At 32.7% G+C, this 17,073-nt stretch overlaps 1 protein-coding gene across 5 annotated transcripts in view; it reads right to left on the bottom strand.

The window, feature by feature from the left end:
- Nucleotides 1–17,073, bottom strand: part of GULP1 (GULP PTB domain containing engulfment adaptor 1) — a 282,987-nt gene that overhangs the window by 28,232 nt on the left and 237,682 nt on the right. For all 5 annotated transcript variants that reach the window (XM_063101617.1, XM_063101641.1, XM_063101634.1 and 2 more), the window contains one exon: nucleotides 14,669–14,806. In XM_063101617.1, the coding sequence (XP_062957687.1) occupies nucleotides 14,669–14,806 (138 nt within the window). The remainder of the gene's footprint in view (nucleotides 1–14,668; nucleotides 14,807–17,073) is intronic.

The raw sequence follows: 17,073 nt of genomic DNA, 5'->3' as shown, positions 1-17,073 counted from the left end.
GTTCTGTATTTTTATTATTGATTTTTTAGGAGTTCTTTATATATTCTGGGTACAAATCCTTTTTCGGATATATGTATTGAGAATACAGTCTCAGAGTATGTGGCTTGTAATTTCACCTTGTTAATAATGTTAATAGATTAACAGAAAATTTTTATTTTTGATAAAGTCCATTGTATACCCCCTCCCTTATTATTATATATATTTTTTTCTGGTAATGTTTAGTGCTTTGGGGATCCTTTCTAAGAAATCATTGTTCATCCAAAGTTCATAAAAATATTTTCTGATGTTTTTTAACAAAAGTTTTCCTTGAAAGTACAAAAGCTTCTACTTTTGTTGTCTATGATCCATTTCAAATTATTTTTATGTAGCATAAGTTGGGGTTAATTCTTATAATTTTTCTCATATTTAGCTCCAGTGGCATTGCCAAAAGACTTTCCTTTTTCCTTTGAATTGTCTTGTCACATTTGTGGAAAATAAATTGAGCATGTATGTGTGGATATTCCTGGACTCTACAATATGATTCATTTATTGTCTGTCATTACATTAATACCACCCCGTCTTGATAATAGTTTTTTAAATTAAGTTTTGATATCAGGTAGCATGTGTCCCCCTACTTCAGTCTTCTCAAGAATAATTTTTCCTGTTCTAGGCTATTATTTGTACTACCATATTAGAGGTAACTTTTCAATTTCTACTAAAAATTCCACTGCAATTTTGATCAGAATTGTATTAAATCTATGAATCAATTTGGGAGAATTTAATTAAGAAGACTTAATTAAATTGAGTCTTCCAATGCATAAATATGGTATATTTCTCTCATTATTTTAGGTTTTCTTTACTTTCGGCAATGCATTGTAGATTTCAGTGTAGATGCCTTGCATATCTTACATAAAATAATATGTAATCCTAGTTATTTTATGTTTGCTCATGCTATAGTAGATTTTTATTTTTTGTGTTAATAGAAGAAACACAATTTATGTATACCGACCTTATATTTTGTGTTCTTGCTAAATTTGTTTCATAATTCTAGTAGTTTGTATACTCTCAGCAAATTTTGTGTAAAAAATTTGATATTCTATCTACAAAAAAGAGTTTTGCCTCTTCCTTTTCAATTTTTATGCCCTTTCTTCCCTGCCTAATTACTAGCTAAGACATCTAATACTATGTTAAATAGAGTTGGTGAGAATAAATAACTTTGCTTTCTTCCCAATCTTAGGGGGAAAGCATTCAATAATTCATAATTGATTAATGATTGATGAATATAATTATTGATGAATCATAACTGATGAATTATAATGCTACCTGTAGGACTTTTAAAGTTTTTATCTCAATAATAAAAAAAAGGCTCTTCTAAACCTAGTATGCTGTAAATTTTATTCTCAAATGGGTTGAATTTTGTGTAGTACTTTTTCTATATCTAGATGATTTTCTATATCTGAGATGATTTTGTTGTTGTTATTATTCTGTTCAGATATTGCATTATACTGACTTTCTTATGTTAAACCAAACTTGTACTCTTGGGATAAACCCCACATGGTAATAATGTATTATTTATTTTATATATTTATATACTGCTGAATTCAATTTGGAATCGTTATGTTAAGAAACATTAAGTCTATGTCAAAAAGAACACAGGTCTATAATTTTTGTTTTTGGTAAGGTCTTTGTCAGGTTTTATATAAGGGTAACACTGGCTTCTATTTTTTCACTTGTATTTATCCTTATATTTAAAGTGTGTCTCTTCTAGAGAGAAAAGAGCTGGGCATTTAAAAAATCCTGTTGAAAATCTCAGCCTTTGATTGGTGTATTTGTCCATTTACATTCACTTTGTTCTTTATTTTTTATTTGTCTCATCTGTTTTTATGTTCTCTGTTCCTCCTTTCCTACCTTCTTTTAATTTTATTAAAAAATATATTGTTTTCTTTTCTCTGTAGGCTTTTAGCTATACCCCTTTGCATTACATTTTAGAGACTGCTCTAGTGATTACAGTATATATCCTTAATTTAGCATGATCTACTTAGACTTAATATGGTATCATTATACATAAATAATAACTACCTTAAAATAGTGTAAATTCATTAAGTCCAATAGCATAAGTCCTTTGTGCTATTATTGTCATATGTTAACATCATGAAACAACTGTGATGTTATAACTTTTGCTTTGAACAGTTAGCTCTGTTTTAAAGAATGGAAGAAAATAAAAGAGAATTTTTTACAGCTACCCACATTTTTACCATTTCCAGTGCATTTTTTTTTCTTCTTCTTTTTCCTTTCTGCATATTTGAGTTTCCTTTTGGTGTTATTTCCCTTCAGGCTGAAGAACTTTCTTTAGAATATTTTGCAGTGCAGTTCTGCTAGCAATAATCCATTCCAGTTTCATTTATCTCAAAAAATGTTTTATTTTGACTCAAATTTTGAGAGATCTTTTCAATGGATGCACAATTCTATTTTGGCATCTTTTCGCTTGATTAATATTAAAGGTATCATTATACAGTATTCTTCTCTGGACCCACTGATACTGATGAAAAGTCAGTTGCCACTCGTACTACTTTTTTTACCTGTACGTGATGATATAATGTGACTTTTTTTTCACTGCTTATAAGATCCATTCATTCTCTCTCTTGCAGATATTCTATAATATAACTAGTGTATTTTTATATTTATTCAACTTGAAATTTGCTGAGCTTCTCAAGTTTGTAATTTGGTCATTTTCATCCCATTTGGGAACTCTTCAGGAAGTATTTTTTTCTACTATCTTATCTCTCTCCCGTCTTCTTGTTATTTTAGTTTTACATATATTAGAACACTCTATATTGTCCCACAAGTGATTGTAGCTTTGTTATTATTTTCATCATCATTCTCATCATTTATTTTTCTCTGTTCATTTGATTGGATAACTTCTGTCATCTATCTTCAAGATAAATGACCTTTTCCCCCCCCCCATCCCAAATAGGATGTTAAGCTTCTCCATTTTTTTTTCCACTTCAGGTATTTTAACTAACCATTTAGCTCTTCTTTTACTTTTCCCATTTTATTGATGGTTTTCATCTTTAATTTTTATTGATCCAGAAACAACAATAATCTGATAAAAGACAAATTTTACACAAATTGCAGGTTTAAATGGAAGTCCAAAAAGAAGTAAAAAGGAGAATGCTAATAGAATGAAAAAATGAATGGTACTTACTCTGGAAATGATTCCTAATACAGGACTAGATCCAATATTTTCAGTTCAGTTTGTTCATGTGGTTTTTTTTTTAAGTTGTAAAAGTGACAATTTATAATAGTATAAATTTATGGGGTACAAAGTGATGTTATGATTTATGAATACTATGTGGAATAATTAAGCTACTTCCACTTCCACTATTTAACAATTTTTTTGCAGTGATGACATTTGAAATTTACTCTCAGCAATTTTGAAATGCACAATACTCTGTTATTAACTATATTCACCACACTGTGCAATAGAACTAAAAAAACCCACTGTATTCCTCCTGTCTACCTGATTCAATGCAATTCCTATCAAAATTCTGACATAATTTTTCATAGAAATAGAAAAAAAGTCCTAAAATTCATATGGAACACCCCCCCAAACCCCAAATAGCTAAGGCAATCACGAAGAAAAAAACAAAGCTGGAGGTATCACACTACCTGAGACACACTACCTAAAAGACACATCAACCAATGGAACAGAGTGGAAATCCCATTAATGAACCCACACATGTATGGTCAATTGATTTTCGACAAAGGTACCAAGAATATGCAATAGTAAAAGGATAATCTCTTCAATAAATGTTGTTGGGGCCAGCCAGTAAGCTCAGTTTGTTAGAGCATGGTATCAGTAACACCAAGCTCAAGGGTTTGGATCCCCATACCAGCCAGCCACCCCCACATCCCTAAATAAAGAAATAAATGGTTTGGGGAAAACTTGATATCCACATGCAGAAGAATGAAACTGGACCCTTATCTCAAAAGGGATTGACGACTTAAAGGTAAGACCAGAAACCATAAAACTACTAGAGGAAAACATAGGGGAAAAGCTACATGATATTGGTCTGGAAAATGAGTTTTTAAATTGGCTCATTTTTATGTTTTCTATTTCTATGCTAAAATTTTTGTCTGTACTAGTACCTTCTTTTTAAAAAAATTTCCCTGAATATATTTGTAAAGCAGCATTAAAGTCATTGATCATTACAGATAAACTTAAAATTTCCTTTAACTCTTAACACTTAACCTTTATCTTGGCCCCTCCACCCTCCATGGAGGTAACTACACTTTATCATTCTAGTCATACATTATGAGCTTTGCATGTATTTAGCTATATGTGTATGTTTACACACGGTATAACAGTACACTAATAACAGTTTGATTATGGGATCAACTAGTTAATTTCGAACTTCCCATTATATATTTAATTCCATTACATCCGCTATCTACCTTTCACTAATAATAATATTATTAAATTTTAATGATATTAACTTCAAATAATAATATTAAAATGTAATATGTTGGTCTACATACTATATGAGATGTTACATATGTAGTCTCAATTGATTTTATACTCATAATTTTGTGAAATAGATCCTATTTTCAACTTACAGATGAAGAGTCAGATATTCAGAAACATTAATTTGCCCATTGAAATAGCTTATGAATGACACAATAGAAATTCGAGTTTCTGTTTGCTAATGTTACAAAGTCCACATCCTTACCCTTATGCCACTTTGTTCTCTACACAAGTATAATGCTCTATATCAGAAAAAAATATAGTTATTGTCAACAAACACTATGTAATATGAACCCTAAAATTAAATCCATATATCTATGACAGAAATGACATACTCTAATGGATTTAGTGGTTAGTCAAACAAAACATTTTGGTTATATACAATTAGCAGAAAAATATCCCAAATCCTAGTAAATAAATTTGAAATCTTCTAAATATCATTTAATTTCAACAGTCCATAAAACAAAGTGTGCTGTCAATCTTAATTAAAAAAAAAAATAGCCTTATGAGGCACATTAAACTCTTCAATATTTCATAATTTAAAACAAAACATAGAGATTCTGTAAACAACTACAGCAACTTCTTACTCAAAAAATCCTTTATATTCCCCCCAAATTGTATCTTTAAAAACAAATAATGTTTCGAGCCCCATTAATAGAGAATATGATGAGGTAGGCTGCATAATCAGTGAATTCACATTAAGAAACTCTGTGCTTCTTGATTAAAATAATTTTAAAAGTTAAAAAGAAAACAATAAAGAACTGTGTTCTTCTACTCAACTAGCATTGTAAGACAACCAGTATAGGATAGTGCTAATAACTGCACAAAATTTGAGTACTTGGCTCAAAACACCAAATATGTCAGTCTTACAATAATCACATACAAAAGAATATCAGCTATTTTAATTAATTAAAATTATCTTTCTGGTGTACATTTGGTCGCACCTTCTTTTTGTCAGAATTAGCCAATTCATTGGAGTTTCTTAAATCAGGGATTTGATATATAAATTTTAGTATTTCATGAGGTAGAAAGAGATGGAAACTAGTAGTAGAGGGAAAAGATTCATCAACAATAAGCGTTCAGATCACGATTATCAACTAATTATATTAGGTTGAATCACTAAACTATAAAAAATTACTTTTTTCCCCCTGATCATGTAGTAATATATAAAGAGCAAGAATATTTTTAAATACAGGTTTGTTTTAAAAAATTATTATAAGGCAAAGATGAAATGGAATCATAATAATATATAATAAATAACTTCTCAAAAATAGACCTTGTGAAAAGACTGGATGCAATGATTCCTTCCAGTAGTAATCATGTATAATTTTTTTGACAATGAACCTTTTTTTTTTTGTACAGAGAATTAATTAAAAAGTAAGAGAGGTTTTAAGCCTTGTCTTATTTTACATTTTATTCTACATAGATAAAAATAATCAAGCAAGTAACCAAAAAAAAAAATTGTGAGGAATGTAACAGTTTCATCTGTTGTTTAAGGGCTACTTTTTAAATTGTAGCAAAAAGCAGCATCCAGTGAATAATGTAAATCTTAATACTACAACATGATGGTAGCAATAAAGTGAATTCCAGTTTTGTAATATACTAGGGTAGGCCTTCATCTAAATTTCAAGCTGAAAATTTGGAGTCCTAATTCTGTCACTATCTAACCTGGAAAGGCACTAAATCTTTCTGGCCTGTATTTGCTTAAAATAAGACAAAAAGTTTGGTCCAAATAGGCTGTAATTTTTTTTCCAGGTTTTTTAAAGTAAACTTTTTAACTTGAGATAATTTTAGATTTACATTTAGTTGAAAGAAATAATAGAGAGATCCTCTGTACCCTTCATCCAGGTTCTCCCAGTGGTAACATACTGCAAAACTGCAGTAGAAATTAAAACCAGGATATTGATAATCAAAGAGTCAAGATACAGAATAATTGCGTTACCACAATAAATCCTCATTTCGATGCTTTATTAGGAACACCCTCTTCCAGCACACCTTCACACTTTCCTTAACCCCTGGCAAACACTAATCAGTTCTCCATTTCTACAATTTTGCCATTTTAAGAATGTTATAGAAATGGAATCATAGAATACATAAGCTTTTTAGATTCATTTTTTTCCACTAGTCATCCAGGTTGTTGCATATATTAAAAGCTCAAATCCTTTTCATTACAAAGTAGTGTTCCATTACTGGGATGTAACAAGGTTTGTGTAACCATTCATCCATTTTCTGGGTTGTATGTAGTTTTGGGTTATTTTGAATAACTTGCTATTAATATTCATGTAAAGGTTTTTTGTGTGAGTATTTTAAGTTTTGATTTTTCTCAGAAAAATGTCCAAGTAGTTTGACTGCCTTGAATCTGTAGATCAATTTGGTAGTAAGTACATTTTCACAATGTTCATTTTTCCAATCAAGAGCATGGAATGTCTTTCCATCTTTGTGTGTCCTCTTTAATTTCTTTCAGTAGTATTTTGTAGTTCTCATTGTAGAGATCTTTCATCTCCTTTAAACTGATTTGTAGGTATTTTATTTTTTTGGTGACTATTGTAAATGGGCTAGTTTTCTTGATTTCTTTCTTTGCTAATTCATTGTTGAAGTATAAACATGCTACTGATTTTTGCATGTAGATTTTGTATCCTGCAACTATACTAAAATTATTTATCAAATCTAAGAGTTTTCTTGTAGAGTCCTTAGGCTTTTCTATATATAGGATCATGTCATCTGCAAACAGGACATTTGGCTTTCTTTTTTCCAATCTGGATGCCCTTTATTTCTTTTTCTTGCCTGATTACTTTGGCTAGTACTAATAATACTATGTTAAATAGGAGTGGTGAGAATGGGCATCCTTGTTTTGTTCCTGTTCTTAAGGATGTTCCTGTCCCCATTCAGGATGATATTGGTTGTGAGTTTGTTGCATATAGCTTTTATTGTGTTGAAATATTTCCTTTTATACCTAATTTGCTGAGAGTCATTATCATGAAGGGATGCTGACTTTTGTCAAATTCTTTTTCTGTGTCTATTGAGATAATCACATGCTTTCAGTCCTTGGTTTTGTTGATGTGATGCATCAAATTTATTGACTTGCATATGTTGAACCTTCCTTGCATCCCTGGATGAAACCCACTTGATTGTGCTGTATAACTTTTTTGACATACTACTGTATTCTATTTACTAATATTTTATTGAGGACTTTGCATCTATGTTTGTCAAAGATATTGGCCTACAGTTTTCTTTTTTGTTCTATCTTTGTCTGGTTGTGGTATCAGTGTGATGCTGGCCTCATAGAATGAGTTTGGGAGAATGACCTCTGTTTCAATTTTTGGGAGTAGTTTGAAGAGAATTGTATTAATTCCTTTTTAAAGGTTTGGTGGAATTCATCAGTAAAGCCATCCAGGGCTGGGCTGTTCTTTGTTGATAGACTGCTGATTACTGCTTCAGTTCACTGCTTGTTATTGGTGTGTTCAGGTTTCCTATTTCTTCTTGGTTCAGTATCAGTAGTTTTTATGTGTACAGAAATTTATCATATTCCTCTAAGTTTTCAAGTTTGCTGGCATATAGTTGTTTGTAATAGTCTCCAATGATTTATTTCTGTGGTATTAGTCATAATGTCTTCTTTTTCATTTCTAATTTTTATTAGGGTTTTCTCTCTTCTTTTTTTAGTTAGCCTATATAATGGTTTGTCTAATTTGTTTATCTTCTCAAAAGACATACGTTTTGTTCCATTGATCTTTTGTATTGTGTTTTAAATTTCTATTTCATTTAGTTCTCCTCTGATCTTATTTCTTTCTGTCCATAAATTTTGGGATTTTATTCTACTTGTTTTTCTAGTTCTTTGAAGTGAAGCATTATATTGTTTATTTGCAATATTTCTATTCTTCTGATGTAAGCATTTATTGCAATAAACTTCCTTCATAGAACTGCTTTTCCAGCATCCCACAGGTTTTGGTATGACATATCTTTATTTTCATTAGTTTTGAGAAATTTTTTGATTTCCTGTTTAATTTCTTCTTGGGCCTATATGTCATTCAGGAGTATGTTAATTAATTTCCATGTGTTTGTATAGTTTCCAGACTTTTGCTTGTTATCATTTCTAGTTTTAATTTGTTGTGGTCTGAAAAGATACTTGAGATGATTTTAGTTTTTAAAAATTTGTTGAGACTTTATTTGTGACCTAACACATTGTCTATCCTGGTGAATGTTCCATATGCTGACAAGAAGAAAGTATATTCTGTGGTTGTGGATGAAATGTTCTGTTGGTATCTGCCAAATTCAATTGGTCTAAAGTATGGTTTAAATCCTGTGTTTTTCTGTTGATTTGTTGCCTAGATGATCTGTCCAATTTTGACAGAGGGGTGTTCAGGTCCCGAACAATTACCGTATTTTGATCTATCGCTTTCCTTAGGTCTAATAGTATTAACTTTGTATATCTGGGTGCTGCAATATTGGGTGCATATATAATTATGATTGTTATGTCTTCTTACTGTATAGATCCCTTTATCATTATATAGTGGCCTTCTTTTTCTCTTCTTATAGTTCTTGGTTTAAAGTCTGTTTTATTTAATATAAGAATAGCTACTCTTGCTTGTTTTTGATTTCCATTTGTGTGGTATATCTTTTTCTGTCCATTCACTCTTAGTTTGTGTGTGTCTTTAGGGGTTAGGTGAGTCTCTTGCAGACAACATACATTTGGGTCTAGCTTTTTAATCTAATCCATCAGCCTGTGTCTTTTGAGTGGGGAATTTTATCCATTTACATTTATGGTTGTTACTGAAAAGTATTGTCTTACATCTGGTATTTTATCAATTTTCATTTGGATGTTTTATATATATTTTGATTCTTTCTTTCCCTTTTATTGTTTGTCTTTGGTGTTTTTTGGTTTTTAGAGGTGGCAAGATACAGTTTCTTTGTCTTTTTCATTTATATCTTTGTTCTACCAATGGGTTTTGTTCTTTCCTTTGTATTCATGGTAGTGATTATCATTTTTTGGATTCCAGATGCAGAACTCCCTTGAGGATTTCTTGTAGGGGTGGTTATGTTGTGGTGAACTCTTATAGTTTTTGTTTGTCTGGGAAATACACTATTTCTCCTTCATTTCTGAAAGATAGCCTTGCTGGGTATGGTATTCTTGGCCAGCATTTTTTTTTTCTTTTAGGATTTTGAATACATTATCCCATTCTCTTCTGACCTGTAGAGTTTTATTGAGAAATCTGCTGTTAGTCTGATGGGGACTCCCTTATAAATGATTGATGCTTTTCTCTTGCTGTTGTTTAGCTTCTCTCTGTCTTTGAGTTTTACCAGTTTGACTATAATGTGCCTCAGAGAGGATTTTTTTGAGCTGAATCTGTTTGGGGATCTTTGAACCTCCTCAATCTGAAGGTCCATGTTTCTTCCTAAACCTGGGATGTTTTCTGCTGTTATTTCATTGCATATCTTCTCAATGAATATCTTTTCCTTTTACCTCCCCTTCAGGAATACTCATGACTTGGATGTTTGTGTTAAGATTATATGCCATCTCTCTTTGATTTTCTTCATTTTGTAAAATTCTTTTTTCCTTTTGTTTTTTCATCTACCTGAGTTATTCTGAAGGGACTGTTTTCAGGATAAGAAATTCTTTCTTTTGGTGGCTCTAGCCTCCTGCATAAGACCTCAGTTTTGTTTTTATTTGATTAACTGACTCCTAGAGTTCCACTACATTCTTTTCTAAAGTATTAATCGCTTTGTAAATTTCCTCCTTCATATCCTGGATAGATTTGCTCAGTTTTTTGTGTCATCTAATCGCATCTTCTTGTACCTCATTGAGTTTCCTAAAATTTTTACTCAGAATTACTTTTCAGTCATTTCAGGGGTTTCCTATTCTATGGGGTCTGGTTATTGAGAGTTACTGCATTCCTTTGGTGGGCTCATATTTTCTTGATTTTTCATATTTCTAGTATCTCTGTGTCAATGTCTGGACATTCAGTAGAGCAGTTCCTTCTATTACTCTCCTTCCCTGAACTCCACTGGTGAACTTCATTGTGTCAATTCAGTTCAGTGGCTGGTGGTCCACCTGCACAGTGGCAGTGGCTGCTGCAGCTGCTGCTGTGATAGCAGGCCACCCTTGTGTTTGTGGTGGTGGTTGTGGAGGGCTGCTTGTGTGATGATGGTAGCTGCCAGGCAGCACCGGTAGTGACAGCACCTGCAACAGTGGTAGTTGCAGCAGCCACCCACTTGGTTGTGGAGTCCACAGTCGTGGCCCAATCAGTTATGGTGTCCACAGTTACAGTGGAATTACCTCACAATGGCAGCAGCACCCTCAGCTGCAACTGTCTCTTTGGCATCTATGGTGTCTTTGGCAGCAGTTGGGTTACCTTGTGGGGATGGCAGCAAGCCCCGTGGCTGCAACTGCATCCCTTCTCTCTGTGGTGTCCTTGGTTGTGTTCTCGGTGGCAGTGGGGTTACATTGTGGGGGCAGCAATGGCACCCAGTGGTGGCTCAAACTGCCTCCCTAATGTCTGAGGTGTCCTTTGTGGCAGTGAGGTTACCTCGTGGGTGTGGCAGCAGCACCAGTAGTTGCAACTGCCTCCCCTGAGTCTGCAGTTTCTTTGGTGTCAGTTGATTTACTTTATGGTGATGGCAGCAGTGTTGGTGGCTGAAGCTGTCTCCCTTGCATTTGCAGTGTCTTGGCAACAGTGGGGTTACCTCATGGGGGTGGCAGTGGCACCAACAGCTGCAACTGTCTCCCTTGTGTCTGCAGTATCTTTGGCAGCAGTGGGGTTAACTCCTGATTTTCAGAAGTTTGACTATGATATGTCTTGGTGTCAGTTATTTGGATTAATCCTGTTTGGAGTGCAATTTTTAAAATCTATAGGTTTATGTCATTTGACAAATTTGGGAATTTTTCAACTATTATTTCTTTATTATTTTTAAGGCTGTCTTTTTTCTTCTCTCTTTCCAGGACTTCGATGACACACAAATGTTAGATATTCTGTTACAGTTCTACAGTCCCTGAGATTCTGTTTTGTTTTTGTTAGTGTATTGGTGTGTGCCTGCCAGTTATCTCACATGTGCCTGTTATCTGTGTGTTGTACAGATTGGGCATTTCCTATTTGTCAGTCTTCCAAGTCACTGATTCTTTTCTCTCTCCCCTCTATTCTGCTGGTAAGCCCATACATTGATTTTTTTTAGGTGGTTATTATATTTTTCAGTTGTAATATTTCCAGGTGGGTTTTCTTTATATTTTCTATTTCATCGCTTAGATTTTCTGTTTTCTTGATAGGACTTTTTACTTTTTCACTTGTTTCAAACATGCTTGTAATTGCTCATTTTATTATGTTTTATGCTGGTTTATTTCAAATATTTGTCTTAGAATTATAAGATGTCTGACATAGTGTTGAGATATACTAGTTGTGGTTATAATTTAGTTTAAGATCTTCCTGTTTCTTGGTATAAAGAGTGATTTTCAGTTGAATCTGGATATATTACATTTTGAAATTCTGGGAATTATTTAGACCTTCTGTTTTAGGTGGCCACCTTTGACACAATTCCAGTAGGCAATAGGGTGAATAAGCACTGCCTCATTAGTGCCTGGTGAAGATAGAGGTTCAGCTTCCTCACTTGGCAGGATTGAGCATTCTGGTTTTCTATGTGGTCCTCACTGTCACCGTGGAGGGAGGAAGACTCTTTAATGCAACAAGATATTGTTAATAGAGTAGTGAATTCCAGTTTTGTGGCATACTAGGATAGGTTTCATTTATCTTTCAAACTCTCAACAATTGCACAGAAGGAAGGACTGGAAAGATAAGATACAATGAGTGAATAAGATACAAGCCCCAATAAGAGCAAATGGACTCTGAAATGGGTTACAGTTATGAGAACAAAAATTGTATGAAGGGACAAATGCAACAATGGGAATCTAACATCTTAGATTTTAGTTCTGATTGTGTTACAACTTAGTTTTGTAACTTTGGGAAACAGTTAACCTCTCTGGCCTTGGTTTCTTAAAATGAGAAGAAAGAATTGTGCCCATCAGGATATAATTTATTTCCTGTTTTAATATCCTATAATTAACTATTTAAAATGAGAAGTAAGATGGCATATCAAAAATTTCAGATACATATAAAATTAATTTTATAAGTATAGTCATTATTACAATTACAGCCAATAAAACCTCATAGTGGAGAAGAAATAATGAAATTTTGAGAAAACATGTCCTTTTTGAAGTCATGAAGGTGATGGCAACTTATAGTTGGAGAGATATCTTAGACCCTTTTCGAAGCCAAAATTATCATCTACCTGCAATTGAATCACTTGGTGAAACTGCTAAATGTAGATTTTCTGGATTTCATCCCCAATCAATAAGAACTTTTTCTTGAAGTGAGACCTCAAAAACTGTATTTTAAAAGACATCCCTTATGATTTTTACATACACTAATGATTGTGAATGTTTAAGATGATGAATATGTTAATTACCCTGGTTTGATTATTACACAATGTATATATGTATTGAAATATCCTGTTGTACTCCATAAGTATGTACAATTAAAAATAAATTTTTTTAAAAAAGAAAAAAATTTAACTACACAGGGGTTCTAGCAAGCTTATATTTTAAATGTTTATGCAACAAATTTGGATGGGGATCAAAGAAAGATAAAACAAATGGCACAAATCTATGAGAAGACTAATATGTACAGTGAACCCAAATTATGAATATTTCGAAAGGACCTCAAAGAAGTTTATTTCTATATGTAAGGCACGAAAAAGGAAAACTGAATTTTCTGCTTGGTGAAAGTGCTAAAAGGTTATTTTATCTTACACGTAGAAGATATTCAACAAATATCAACTTTAATCTTCTCAATCACATTGAGAAAAACATCTGCAAACAATCATGGCTAAGAAGCACTTGAAATATGTAAACATAATACATTCATTCAACAGGATATATTTCACAAACAATTTGAAATTCACATAAAATTCCTTTTTGTACACATAATATTGTCTTATATGGGTAAGCACACTGTTCTGATGAGATGTATCATAATGTTCACCAAATTCTCAAAAGGTATTATGATGCCAAGTAGCTTAGTGCATTAGCTTGACTTTTTATAGCACTATAATTTGAAAGTTTCAGAAAATAACTTGCTCTACATTTGGGAAATGTTCAACATGGTCTTTTCCTTAAGGAAAAATTGACTGAGCATCTATTGTCCACTTGACGTAGGAGTTACATGGACAAATAAAAAGGTATTTGGTCTCAAAAAGTTCACATACTGATACCAGATAAATAAATTATAATAATAGTGATAACATTAGTCCTCTGCTATTTTTGATAGCAAGAAAAATTAGCAAATAGATAAAGTAGTCTTATTTCCTTTCTAAACAAATAATGCTGTTGAGGTTAGATGGTCTTCATTCATTGAAGCCATCAGTGGCTGCAATGTGTGCTTGGAACTTACTTCTTATGTTTTGTAACAGGAATTCAGACTAGGTTATCATTAGAATTAGCTTATGCTTATAATCGGGACACATGGTTTTCCTTAAGGTTCCAGATGATTAAAGAACTGCTGCAGAACTTAACTTTGGAATTTCCTAGTTGTGCTGACTTGCTAAGAACTTCAGATTACATTCAGAGCAAACACACTCACACGCACACACATGCATGAACATACACACATGATTCTATTACCTTTCATTATATTAAGTTTTCTGAATAATGAACATCAAAAACCAAATTTGCAAATACTGGAAATTTTTTGAAGAGTCATACAGATTTTATTTCCTGGGAATTACAATATTTATTTTCATCAAATCCATCACATTTCAGGGAAAGAAAAACAAAACACTTTTGCTCACCAGCACTCTTTGTATTATGTGCATATTGCTAAATCATATTTGAGATTAAAATTTTAAAATAAATTAAATGATTATAAATAAGAGAAATAAATGCATAACATAAGCAGGCATGACATTGTAACAAAAGAAATTTCCATGCAAGCTTATGTCAGTAACATGAGAATTTAGTTATGGATGAAATCTTCAAGCATATTCTCATGACAGGATGAATCTATTAGTGCAGTTAAGTATTTGCAGACCTTTTTTCATTTCCAAATACTTTACTAATGCCAGAAACAAGACAATTCCTGGCTTGTAAAACAGAACAAACCACCCTAAAACATCTGGCATACTTACACACTTTTCGCTGTCAAATACATAGCACAAATGTTTATTTGACTCAGAATCTTTGCATATGAAAGTAAATATCCTCTTGTCAGTTTTATCATCTGCACAAAATGATATTCTATGAAGCTGGCAATTGTGTTGAACTTCCTGTGAACACAGATGGAAATAAACATAGTTGATGGGATTCTTTTCCATTTTCTGAAATACCAGCTTGTGTTAATAACGTATAACTTGTGACTTTAAAAGTTGAACAGTCATCTGTTAAGCTTTTGTTTTATAATTACATACACCCTAAACTTAAACAAATACATAATGTAGATGCACATCCTGACTCAGCATTAAACTAAGATATTCATTTCAACAGTATCTAGAGAAACATAAGCATAACACAAGAGGATCAGAGGTTCATGGACTATCTGAACTACAAAGGATCTTAAGAGACTGTATACTTTAAACCCTACAAGTTTACACAGGAGGACACTGAGGTCCAGAGAGATTAAGTTACTGCTACAAGATTACAGAATTAGCAGAGTCCTTTTAAAACAGAACACTTTTCATTTTATCTCACTGTTACTAACAAGTATTACAGTTTAGAACACAGGCCTATCTGCACACAATTTTGTGTGAAACATACTACCATGTCATCTTTAGTTTTCTTATTAAATTTTTTTTTTTTTTGTCTTTTTCGTGACCGGCACTCAGCCAGTGAGTGCACTGGCCATTCCTATATAGGATCCGAACCCGCGGTGGGAGCGTCGCTACGCTCCCAGCGCCGCACTCTCACGAGTGCGCCACGGGCTCGGCCCTTCTTATTAAATTTTATTTTATGTATCTTCATGGTTACACAACCTCACAAAATAGCAGGTATATTCTTAATCAACATAAAAATATTTACATAATGTAAATAATTAAATATTTTTTAAAATAAAGATCAAGCATTTAACACTTCACTTATATGCATAAGATTAGTCATATTATTATACAGAAACTCAAGTCACCTGCATTACTTAGTGTAAAAGATTGGGGATGGAAGCAATTGTAGTTTCACCCAAGTAAGACTGGCTGAATGTCTCCCCAGAAAGCCTTATTTTAGCTTATAAAATAATAGTGTTTCTCTAAAGATGGTTTCAGACTACCTGTAGCACAAATACCTGGGGTGTCTTTATCCTTGTCTTTATCCCAGCTGAGTCAGAATCTCAAAGATTTGGGTCAAGGTAAGTATCACTGATGTAGAGATCCTTATCCTTCCAAGCTCAGAGTTTGATTTGTAAGCTTTCTGGGATCTGATCTATCACTCTAATTCACATTACTGTTCATCAGACCAAAAATGAGTACATAAAATGACATATATAAATAAATGCTAAGATAATTTGCTTACAGCAATGCATTCTTTCCCTGCATAGAAGTCAAATGGTAAGTCATCAAAGAGCTGCTTGGTAAGCATGAAAATTAAAATGAGAAACTATATTGTATGATAATAATGCTTATCATAATTACCAGATAGCTTGATCCATTCATTTCAACAGCTGGGTGAATCAATGCCAAAAAGGGGTACTCAACTTACTTAAGATTTTCTTGAGGGCATCTTCCATTTCATGTGGTCAAAGTTAATATGAACAATGACCACGTTTGCCAGAGAGTATCCTTTTCCTATATTTTGTTGGACTGACCAGTCTCCTTTCTCATTAACATATTTTTTTGTTTTAATGTCAATACAGTCAGTCAAATAGCTAAGGCTATCCGTTAGCTGCACTGTAGCTTGCAAATACTGATAGGAGGTCTGCAACAGTTTATTAATCATACAATATGTTAATGAGACATAAAGAGGAAATATCATTGCTATATGATATAGAAAAAGATTCCTTTACATAGCTGGTGATGAAATCTACACAGTCCCTCATTCACTCACCAACTAGTATGATCACGGAAAGGCTTTGGTTATAAACAATTGATAGTAACCTAATGCTTGTTTATATTAGCAAAGGTATCTTTCTACAAAAGACTAGGGAGTTGAAAGTTGTAATTTCATTATTTTTGTAAGATTTTTTGCTGTGCTTTTAATAGATCTTTATGAATTTTAAATACAGCACTAAAGTTTGGTGAGACAGGATAAGGAGATTAGGAAACAAAATAAAACGCAGTAAGAAAACACATACCCTTCAATATTAATGATAGTTTATTAGAGTTGAAACAAAAAATCAGTAAATGTTTTTATCCTCAATTCATCCACACCACCTGTTTCCAGCACCACATCATCTTTATCTGGAGGACAAGTGAGAAATGCAGAAAAGGAAAAGACACAGAAAGAAATGTATAGGAGCCAATTATTACTGAGGTTGCTTTGCTTCCATTTTCATCCATCCAAGTGGGAAAGAAAATAGAGATTTTATTTTCTATAAAGAAAGTCCACATTA

The sequence above is a fragment of the Cynocephalus volans genome, chromosome 1 (genome assembly GCF_027409185.1).
Source record: "Cynocephalus volans isolate mCynVol1 chromosome 1, mCynVol1.pri, whole genome shotgun sequence".
Lineage (NCBI taxonomy): Eukaryota > Metazoa > Chordata > Mammalia > Dermoptera > Cynocephalidae > Cynocephalus > Cynocephalus volans.
The sequence above is the reverse complement of the archived record's forward strand: the minus strand, read 5'-3'. Positions and strand labels throughout refer to the sequence as shown.